Below are 11,598 nucleotides of genomic sequence, written 5' to 3' on the forward strand. Positions count from 1 at the left end.
TATTTAATCGTTTACTTGACAAATTAATTAACTCCAAATTTAATAGGGAAACGTTCAATTTTAATTGAAATTACCTAGTATTCATGTCCAGTATCTTTTCAACCGACTCATTTACTATTTGCCTCGACTTGACATTCTCCATTACTTCCCTTTCTTCAAGGATTAATTTATTTTGTATTTATGTGAGATAAGTTTATTCACAAGTTTCTTATGTAGCAGCTTTAAAGATTCTAAGTTCATTTAACTTAGTTCTATTTTGGATAAAGTTCAATTCATTACGAAGTAGAAAACAAAATCTGTGAATAATAATTTAAAAGGGGTTGCGGTGCAGCTTGTTGCCCATTTACATGCCATATTGACATTACATAAAAGCTTTAGCAGGCCTGAACTCAATGCCTTGGATAAGAAGGCCGGTAAAATTCCATTTATCGAAACTCTTCAAATAACCATCGATGTAGAAAGAATATCCAAAATTAGAATCAAGTTGAAACTCCCACACTGGAATTTCCATCCAACCATCCTTTCTGAGTTTTGGATGACCTTTTATTTTACGGGTCCTTGCTGCTCTCTCACCAGGGCGTAGTTTGATAATCGGGGTATGAGGTGGTGCAACTAAATAGGTATAGTGTTTTGTTGCTTCACCCAACGAAAAATGTCCCTTAAAACCTGTTATCACAATACCCTCAAACACCGAGGCATTTTCAGGTAGTTTGAACACGAGGTAACATGCATACATTGTATCATGTGACAATAGTTGGGATTCTATTTGTGCACGGATAACAATATGATTTCTCTCACAAGCTTCAGCCGCCTCATTGAATCTGTAGGATAGTAAAGTAAATAACAAGGCATGAATGACTTAATATATATATGAAAACTGAGCTTAGTTTCTATAATCACATGATGACACTACTTTTAAAGAATAAAATTGGTTACTTAGATCATTCAGCGCAAGCCTAATGAAAACTTTTATTCACCCATAAGACTTATAGAAAGGATCTAAATAATTATTCCGGTATTATTATTTACTCTCGCTATGTATGATATCTTTACTTTCATGATATATATATATATATATATATATATATATATATATATATATATATAATCTTTACTTTACTATTCAACAAATGATAAAAATCAATAAATGGGGACATATATAACCTTGATCCTGGCAGTGCCTTCCATAGCCAACTTTTTCGTCGTGATAGAAAATAGCATCCTGATTTTTCTTCTGTCAAAATTGTTCGTGCAGGGAGCATAAGACGTTGCTTTGACTTCTTACTGATTGAAAACCACTGATATGTCAACAAATTAAAGTGTATCTTATGAGTAATGATTTATGATATTACACCTTCATCATAACATGAAAATGCCATTTTGGAACATAACCATGAAGGTATACTTTATGCGTTATACTTATACCTGTTGTGAATTATTGATGTAGACGCCTTTGCGAAGAAGAAAATAAATTTCCTTTTGAGTCGTCGACTCATCAATATTTTTGACTATTTTGGTGTAATCATCTGGCAGTCTTTCTTCCCAATCAAGCTCGTCTGCCGGTTGCACATCCACCTTATTTTCATCTTGCTCCTATAAATATTGTATATGAATTTAAGTTATTGAAATGAAATGTTACATGAAAATGCAGTAAATCAAATAACATACAAAGTCTACAGGACGAAATTCAACGCCTTCAATGGAAAGGTGTACGCTTTTCCATCCCTTCATCTCACTCAAGAAATGAATGTCAAAATTATGTTTCTTTTTGGTACTAGTAAACTGGAACAATTCAGTCTTTAGCCATCCATGTTCCCCAACATGTGCAACACATGATTTCGAATATTCGCTCATTTCTTCTAGTTTGTATTTGAAGGGTATACGCAGGTTGTGCTGAAGAGGATGCTTACATTTGTAGACAAGGTTTATGGTGTATGTGACATTTGGTGACAAGAATTGAGTCTTAACTTTCAATCTCAAGCCTAGGAATAACAGATAGTCTACTTTGTATTGAAATCTGCACACATCATGACTGCCATATTAAAGTTGGATTAAACAAAAATATGAAGCAAAACTTCACCCCCCCCCCCCCCCCCCCCCCACATAAGAAGTGGATCTGGAAAGATATGAGCACTAAACTGACCTTGAAACTGGGATTTCATGCGGGTATAAAATCTGCATAGATGGAGGCATACATTTATGTGCAGATATAAGTTCACAATGTTGTCCTTTCTTGTTTACTGACAACCACTGTCAAATATATATCTCATTTAGTACATATATAAAAAAATTATTCTATCTGTCTCATCAAATAATTGACTATATCAATGTGGTATGTTTCATTTACAGTTTTTTAATTTTATTTTACTCTTATTTGCACGAGGAAATGACACTTAGTGTTGGAAAATCAGACCTTTGATCAAAAGACATAAACGCGGTATGAACGAACTTGTTCAACTCTTATTATTTATCAATGAAAATCACACAAATTACAATGACCATAACCATGTATTTATACCAAATTCGTTATAATCCTAACCTAACTCAAACACCATTTTTAATAATAAAATAAACCAACTAAATAAACCTATCTAATAAAAAGATAATTCAAACTATTTAAATAAATATACCAAATTATATTTATCTAATCCACTTGAATTATCTTTAACCTATTTAAACTTTATAGATAATCCACCAATTTAGACTTATCTCTTCATTCACCCACTTAATTTTGAAACTCATTAAACCCTCATTTGATCGTTGTTTTACCACCATGTCACACTCCTCCTTAATATGTCCCCGGTAATATAAACCACCAACAAAGACAACAACCCACCGGTTGATCCGTTCCTCAGTCGCCAAACGAATCCCTAAGCTCCTCGCTCTTCCGTTTCTTCTGCGACACGCCCATTGGTTTTATTGCCAAAAATTAATAGAACTCCCCACTGCGATTTTCCTCCATGGAGGAAAAGGATCCAACAAAAATAAAACACAATCAAACCTGGGTTAAATTTCCCCACCAAATAAAACTCGATCACCATGAAACCGAACTGAACTGATCACCGGTCATCACCGCATACTCTCTGTTACACCGGTTAACCCGAACCAGCGTTCGCCATCTTTTTCCCTTATGAACAACAAAAAACGAAGTAATCTTGATCGGATTTTTTTACACAAAAAACTTCCCTGATCAATATGCACTTGTAGCTATCGACCGTCAACACGACAAGCCACCGCTAGTGTCTATTTTTGTTGCTAAAAGAACGCCCTATAGCGGCTGATCTTGTTTTTGATGCACCAAAATACGATAGGAGACGCGGGAGTGCAAACTCGTTTTAATTTAATAAGATCGGGTTTACATGGGTTTGGTATATATAATTTGGACCGGTTAACTCTTACATATTGGGCTTCCTTTTGTAATGGATTAAATAAATTAGTACACTAGTCTGGGCACAGCACAAGACGTGTTAGCTTTTCTTTTGTAATAAACTACTTTTATCCTTCGTTCGCGTTATGGGGCGGTAAGTCGAATATTTCTCACTCTCATAACATGTACGTATGTGTTTTGGTTACTTGTACATACTACTCATAACACTACTCATAACACGATCTCAATAACGAGTCAACCAATTAAAACAAAACACTACCATACTTTTGCTAAAAAAACTATAGATAAACTGTAATTTTAAACTTGAGGCAAAATTGTAAGTTGTCAGGACAAATGAGCGAGTGCCTGGTACAAATAAAATTACATCGAGTCAGCCAATTAAAATAAAATACTACCATAGTTTTGCAAAAAAAAAAAAAAAAAAAAAAAAAAATAAAAAAAGAAAACCCTAAAACGATGGCATGCTTGTAATTTTAAAGTGAGGGCAAAATCATAATTTGTCAGGGCAAAAAAACGAAAAACGATGGCAAAATTGTAAATTTGAACCAGTGGCAAAATCAAAATTTGTCAGGAAAAAAACATAAAAACGATGACAAAACTATAAATTTGAACTGGGGCAAAATCGTAATTTGCCCGGGCAAAAAAAAAAAAAAAAAAAACAAACAAAACCGTTGGTAAAACTGTAAATTTGAACCAAGGTAAAATCGTAATTTGACAAGACCAATGGTGAAGTGCCGGCCTAACACTATTCCTTGCCATGTCCTTTGTAGTTGTATAATAATAATTAACTGAATTGGTGGCAATTCACGATTCTTGGAGTGTATCCAAGTGATTCTCAGTTTTCTGCAAATTGGGTTCTGTTTTTCTAAGAAGTCAACACTAAAACTATGTATTTTTCTATGTAAACATTTATTTATTTCCAGATGGTAGTAAAGGTTCATGTTATTTATGCATTATATAATATTTCGTAAGTAGAAGCAAATTACCGTTTTGCCATTGTCAACAAGCACCCCTTCCATTAAAAGCGAGTGAAGTTGACTTCGGGTCTTGTAGGATAGAGGAGGTACAGCAAGATCTGCAATCCTTTGCAGCTCTTCAAAGTTGATATCGTCCAAATCTTCCTGTAACAACATTTTTAGTTTACCCTTTTTATCCCTATATATTATGGGAACATTTAATAAAATGAAAAGAAAAACTTACTTGTTGTTCAAGTGCAATCTTAAGTTTTTGCACGATCTCGGCCATTTTTGGTCGATTTTCAGGATCTTCGTCTAAACATCGATAAGCGATGGTTGAGAACGTATTCAAAGATTCAGGTTCCATATGTTCTTCTAGACCATGACAGACTATGTCATTTAATTTCTTTTCCTTAGAACATCTTTTCCACTCAGGCACAAACATGCGAATTATTTTACCTTGATCATATTCACAACATAATTTCCCACACATAACTTCAAACAACATAACTCCAAAAGAGTACACATCAAACTCTTTTGAGAGTTTACGCGTCTTCAGTTGCGACGGATCCAAATATCCAGGCGTACCAGCTACATTTGTGATAACATAACTTTGAGGTTGGTTAGCCGGGCCAACTCTAGACGGTGGCGGATCCATGAATTTTTTTCAGTGGGTTCAGTGGTTCACTATTTATACATGCTCATAGAACCGGACATAAAAGTTTTCGGGTCGATTCGACGGTTCGGTCGGGTAAGGTTCATCACATAATAAAGATACGATACAATAATAAAAAAAAACACTGGCATTAGAAATTAGAAACACGATAATTTAAATACGATAGTCTTTACGAATTTAAAAAAAACGTACTTATAGCCTCATGGGGGCGCTGGTTTAATGTTAAGACCCAAGTTCAATTTTAAATTTTGAAATTAAAAAAAAAATCAAAAAAACTTTACCCTAAGGCGGAGTTGAACCTGTGATCTCTCTACATGAAAGTATATTAACATTTCTACTAAAAATTTGAAACCGAAAGGGTTCATGTGAACCCGTAGTTCTCAACTTAAATCCGCCCCTGAGTCTCTAGATAGACCAAAATCCGAAACCTTTGCATTCCATTCCTCATCCAAAAGGATGTTGGAACTTTTGATGTCTGGATGGATTATTCTATGTTGGGCGTCCTTTGGATCATGAAGATAGTTTAGTGCGTGGGCAACTCCAACACATATCTTAAGACGTTGAGTCCATGTAAGACTAGGGTAGCTTAAATAGCAATCGAGGCTCCCACGAGCTGCATACTCGTACACAAGGATCCTCTCGTCACCCTCAATGCAAAAGTGTAGGAGAGTGACTAAGTTTTCATGCTTGTATTTGCTAAGGATTCTGATCTCATTCTGAAACTCAACATCCCCTTGCCCGAATTTTGGATCTAAACGCTTACACGCTACCGTTATGAGTCCCTCTGGGCGAGAGAGTTCTCCTATGTACACCGTTCCAAACCCACCCCACCCAACTCGTTTGTTGAGTGCAAAATTGTTGGTGGCCAATATAACATCTTCCAATGGAATTTTGAGGTCATCACACTCTTCCATGGGAGAAATTATATTGTTGAAATATATAGAAAAGAAGAGCTTGAATGAACATTAGAAGAGCTATCCATGTTATATGCATATAGTTTTTTTTTTTTTTTTTTTTTTGAACGGCAAATTTGGATTGACGGACCACTAGAATATGATCGTGCTCCACTAGGCAATAATGCATATACACCAATTCAGAAGGAAACCCAATAAATCTAGAAAAAGCCCTCTTGTAGGAATCGAACACATTTTTTGCTACAATTTTTTTGTGTTAAACATTCATAACTTTTTATACGACATTATTTTTTTAAAAACGTTGCATCACAAAATCGAACATCTTTTTATCTTTAATTTGAGTACCATATTGTTATATAAAATATGCCAACTTACAAAACTCTAAAAAATTGTGTTGTGTTTATATGTTGCATAACATTTTTGTGCTGGAATTTTTATATTACTTTTTTGCAATAATTTTTTTTTGTTCTGAGTGCTAATTTTTTGTGCTAGATTTGTTTGTTGTATATTAAAAAAGACAAAAGGGGTGTGAATTTGTGTTTTAGGACTAAAATGCCTTTTCTTACAATAATTCTTAAATTATTTAGGCAAAATCCACTTCTTAGTGGATTCCTTGTAAGAATATATTTGTCTTACTGACAAAGTCTTTATCTAATATATAATCAATAATAATATAGTAGAGCAATTGCATACCTCCCCCTGTAAATTTTATTAATTACATATATACCCCAATCAAAATTTAAATTACATATATCCTCTTACACTACTAGAAAATAGGGTATTTGCTACCGCATTTCCGGTCACAAAACGATAGCAAGTGCTCTTTTGCCACCATCTTGCCATCAAAATCTCGGTGGCAAAAGCACACGTAATAGATGCCCTATTTGCCACCTATTTGCTACCGTTTTATTTTTTGTTACCGATTTTGCTACCATTTATTTGCCACCGTTTTGCTATCGCTTTTTGTCACCATTTTGCTACCACATTTTGTTTTGTCACCATTTTGCTACCGCTTTTTTATCACCTTTTTTTGTTGCCGCTTTGTCACATTTTGCCACCGTTTTGCTACAACATTTTGTCATTTTGCTACCACTTTTTATCACATTATACCACCGTTTTGTTACCATTTACGGTATTCCATTTTGGTTCCATAAATTGGTTATTCCATTTCCATTTCATAAAAACATAACAATTAATAACATGTTGCCATTCCATTAAAATGTAAGAATTTATACATCCAATATTCCTCAAAATAGACATCCAAATCAAAACATCAAATAACTCAAAGTAAACCATCCAAATCCAAACACCCAAACTAAAAGTGGGTGTTTCTACAAGGGTGGGATTTCTTTCAAGAATAGACTGTTCTTCAAACCTGAGCTTGCAAGATAACTCTCGATTACCATGATGATCACAATATACCTTTCCTAAAATGAGATTATAAATGTCGGTGATGACCTGATAATCATATATAAGCAAATATTAAATTAACTCATAAACTGTGAAAGAATAAATAAAAGGAGAAAAATTTAAGGGTCTGATGTATTGCAAAATACATTATTTATCTTGTATAGTTTGTGTCTTTTTCGTTAGATTTAGATTAAGTTTTAGTTAGAATGTATATACTTTTGATTCGTTTATGTTTTACAGGTCTTGGTTGATAAAAAGAGTGGAAAATGAGCTAAAATGTAAGACCCATACTTACATAACTGAGAATTTATAAAAACTTTGCATTTTATAAAAATAATGCGATAAACGTTCCTACAAAGTTTCGGGTTTAATAAAAGTTCATAAATGTTTAAAACACTTTAACACTTTAGCATGTTAAGGCTTCAATAAAATATAAAACACTTATAAAGTTCATAAGTATTTTGGTTCGTATATAACGAAACTAAGCGGAAGCTTGATCTTCAGTTCTATTCGGTCCTAGCTATCACCTATACACCAATAACAACTCATATGTTAGATATATGGTGCTTAGACTTGGATTTGTAAGCCAAAAACAACAAACAACAATCAAAATCATTTTTGGTGAAACCCGTCGTAGGCTATGGTTGGTGTACCGTAGCTTATGGCACACTTAAACAACCTGGGCAGCAGGTCTCAACTGTAGCCTACGGTTGCCAAACATAGGTTATGGTTTGGCCAGTCTGCAGCTTTTCCAAACTTGCCCTTTTTATGAAAAAATTGCGTAACTTTCCGAATACTAGCCTGTTTCACACGAAACTTTTTCCTACGCGTTTGTAAAACATTTGCCCACATTTCTAACTTGTGAACCTATGATCCGGATTCACAAAATTTGTTTTACACAATTGATTCCAATATATATATTTTAAATAATTGACTCGTTTGCATGTTTAAGCAAACGATTTCACAGAAGTTACATCATTTTGCAAGAACACTATTTTTACGACTATACCCCATAACCGGGGGTATTATTCTTTCGTTTTATGTGACCATTATCCGGTTCTCGGTTATGCCAATTGACCCGTTCGACCTTTCAAAGGCCGAACTTTGATTAATCCGAATTCTTTTTAAGAATTCCAAACCTTTCAATCATTACTCTTTAACCGAGTATGTTTATTTATAGTTCGCATTCCCACTTATGATTTTCATTTATATATCTTAACATCTTCAAATGTGATGGACCGTGAATGGGAAAAATCATTATATTCCCATTTTACCCTCGAGTTTGACACTTTTACGCAAATGACCCATTATGTAGCTTTAAGCCTAAATGGTTTAAGCCATCCACTTTATACTACCGTGAGGATTTACCGAATTATAAAACTCATATTTAAACTGTCACACCCCAACCGATGGCGGAATCATCGGGGCGCGGCACTAGGCGAATCAGATTGCTCAAGAGAATCCATAACAACTATATTGCGATAATATTTATTACATTCGTTATCCCATACTAACAAATAATACAATCACATAAGTCATCACAGATTTCTTGTCCTCTCGAACAATTCAAATCCGACAACCTAGATTTTAGGTGAGTTTCTAGACTTCCTAGCTTGATTTGATGTAGACTTCAACTAGTCCTGCAACATACGTTAAAATAATGTCAATACAAAAGTATTGGCGAGTATACAGGTTTGATATGTAATAGAATAATAGATTAAAAAGTGTTGCGAATTTCCATATGCATAAACGTAATACACGACATATATACTCACAAAACTGATACTACCAGCTAAGTCCTCGATGCTCGATTCTTCGATGGCATAACTAGACCCCGTCGGGCGCAATAGTACTATACTAGTCGTGGTGGGACGTCACGAGTATAAGTCCTAGCATACATGCAACTAGCATCACGTATTTCTATGCGAACAGTTATTCACAAGTGATAAATTGACAATTTGAATCATTCGTTTGATAAGTTCGATTTATAAGGAACGTATGTTACACCCAAAATTCGATAAAAAGGGGTCAAGTATACTCACATCGCGTATTTGGTTGGATTGACGGGATATTGCCTGAGAATGCCCTGGTTTCAGACTGATCATATGAGTATCGAATTACGCGTTAATTGGTATCGGATTACACGAAATTGGGCGAAAGTTAGATCGAAAGTTGGCCCATTCGGATGGGCCGTCCGATTGGATAGGCTGTTCGATCGGATGGTCAGCTCGATCGAGTGGGCTGCTCGATCGGCCAGCCCGTCCGATCGGCTAGCCTGGCTGATCGGCTGGACCGCTCGATCGGCTGGGCTGCTCGATCGGCTGGGCCGCTCGATCGGCCAGCCTGTCCAGCTGTTTTTCGACGATTTTCGCGTGTTTTCGGTGGTTTGGTGGGACGTTGTTGTGACGTGTTGAACAACTGAAATCCCATCAATTTCCGACCTGTTCTAATGGCCGGGAATCACCCCGTTCCATCAGGACTTGCCGTTCTTGACGGTTTTCCTTTGTTTAACCCGTACTTGGTGGTAACATTGCTAGAAATCAGATCTTTGACCAACACATCACTAGGAATGAGTATAAGGTCGGTCTAAGCTCTGGTTCTACCGTTTTTATGTATAGACCTGATGTGAAAACCTTGATTATCCTCATGGAGTTTCTTAGATGTGAGTTGTTCTTGGTGGAATGAGGCCAACACTTGAAGCTCATAAGAACTTCATGATGACATCACTCTAGAACATCTCAAATCCGTAACTCCTTGGTTAGAAAACATGGATTTAGACGAGATTTATGTAGAATCGTATGGAAACCATTCGGATCTGAGTTGTTCTTCATGGGATGACATCACTCTTGAAGAACTCCATGATGACATCACCCTAGAACACTCCAAATCCGTTGATTTCACGGTTAAAAGTCGAAAATCGAAAGGTAGAAAGATGAAAGAATGCATATAGATCAGGGAAGTACAAGATTTGAGTTGAAAACTTACAAGAATCGCGAGAAATCGAGAGATTAAGGGGCTGGAACGTCTTGGTCGAGTAGCAGCAGCAACAACAAGTGTTTGGGGGGGGGGGGTGAAGAGGGGTATTTATAGGCAGGAGGAAAGGTGGGCCGGATCCGTTGGCCCGTTCGGTCGACCGGCCCAACTGATCGGCTGGCCTGTCCGACCGGCTGGCCCGTTCGATCGGGCGGCCCAGCCGTTCGGCTGGTCCGTTCGATCGACTGGCCCAGCCGTTTGGCTGGCCCGTCCGTACGGAAGCCTTTCAATCCTCGTTTTTGGTGCGTTTACGACTGTTTGGGCCATATTTTCATATATTTATATTATTGTTTAATTATTTATCGTAATTTCTCACAAAAGGGTCGTATATACGTATCTATATAACCAATATTCGGTGCGATGATCGATGTGATGTGCCACAATGATTATCGGGGCACTACTTGCTCGTGTTGCCGTCATCGTCACGATGGCTGGAGACATGGTACTCACCCGATAGTCTTTGTTAGCGTTGCTTGTTTACGTTTTGACACCTCACGGTTGTCGAGGAGGGTAGATTAAGCCCTCACTCAACATCATCGTGAGTGTTATAATTTATGAAAATAGGTTTGTAATAGCGATAGAATATGCGTAATTATTCGATTATACTTCGATTTAGCGATATATCTGATATAGTTACATTATGATCCGAACCTCTGGTGCTAGGCGTAACGAGTATATCGAGTAGCAACAACGCACGAAAGTGCGGGTTGTTACAGTCTCCCCTGCTTTAGGAAATTTCGTCCCGAAATTAATCCATTAGTAGGTTCGTAAAAGTTGATGCGAATGGGTGTAGTGACTAAAAGCGTCTAGATGAGCAAGCGACCGATTGAGATTCGACGAGCGAGAGCGGTGTGAAGATACGATTCGAATAACCAAAAGCGATGACACACACAAAAGCGATTCCATGTAGTTTTAAACTTACCGATAATCGATTTAATCTTCGAAGATATTTAGGAAAATCCCCTCATGGCGTGGCGCTAACTGCATCGATGTCCGCACCAGTGCTATGGGAAGGGTTTTTGTTAGTTTGACAACAGATTTTAAGTTGTACATCTTAAAAGAATTCGACGGCAAAATAAGTTTTAAGATAATTTTCCTACAACGCGGGTTTGAGCTGAAACTTGATTGTCGAACCATCGTTTTCGGGAAGGTTTCTTTTCATCACTACAAAAGTTTTAAGGAAAAACTGGACTTATGAAATTTCCATTGGGCACAGAGCTA

General features: G+C 36.4%; 2 protein-coding genes across 2 annotated transcripts; both read right to left on the reverse strand.

Annotated features, from left to right (window-relative positions):
* Positions 1–314: 314 nt before the first annotated feature.
* Positions 315–5,002, reverse strand: LOC110932144. Its single transcript, XM_022175501.2, has 7 exons — positions 4,589–5,002; positions 4,375–4,509; positions 2,144–2,250; positions 1,669–2,017; positions 1,426–1,593; positions 1,165–1,298; positions 315–821 (listed from the first exon to the last, which is right to left on the reverse strand). Exons 1-7 carry the CDS (start codon positions 5,000–5,002, stop codon positions 362–364), a joined length of 1,767 nt encoding a protein of 588 aa, XP_022031193.1. The 3' UTR covers positions 315–361.
* Positions 5,003–5,400: 398 nt separating this feature from the next.
* LOC110932145 (cysteine-rich receptor-like protein kinase 10) lies at positions 5,401–5,934 on the reverse strand. Its single transcript, XM_022175502.1, has one exon. The coding sequence runs from the start codon at positions 5,932–5,934 to the stop codon at positions 5,401–5,403; it is 534 nt and encodes a 177-aa protein (XP_022031194.1).
* Between the last annotated feature and the right edge of the window lie 5,664 nt (positions 5,935–11,598).

The sequence above is a fragment of the Helianthus annuus genome, chromosome 3 (genome assembly GCF_002127325.2).
Source record: "Helianthus annuus cultivar XRQ/B chromosome 3, HanXRQr2.0-SUNRISE, whole genome shotgun sequence".
Taxonomy (NCBI): Eukaryota; Viridiplantae; Streptophyta; class Magnoliopsida; order Asterales; family Asteraceae; genus Helianthus; species Helianthus annuus.

Coding starts and splice junctions, on each gene's coding strand:
- LOC110932144 (XM_022175501.2), bottom strand. CDS start 5,002: ATGGATCCGCCACCGTCTAGAGTTGGCCCGGCTAACCAACCTCAAAGT. Junction 1,594..1,668: donor AATTTCGTCCTGTAGACTTT/GTATGTTATTTG, acceptor CAATATTTATAG/GAGCAAGATGAAAATAAGGT. Junction 1,299..1,425: donor ACATCAATAATTCACAACAG/GTATAAGTATAA, acceptor TTGACATATCAG/TGGTTTTCAATCAGTAAGAA.
- LOC110932145 (XM_022175502.1), bottom strand. CDS start 5,934: ATGGAAGAGTGTGATGACCTCAAAATTCCATTGGAAGATGTTATATTG.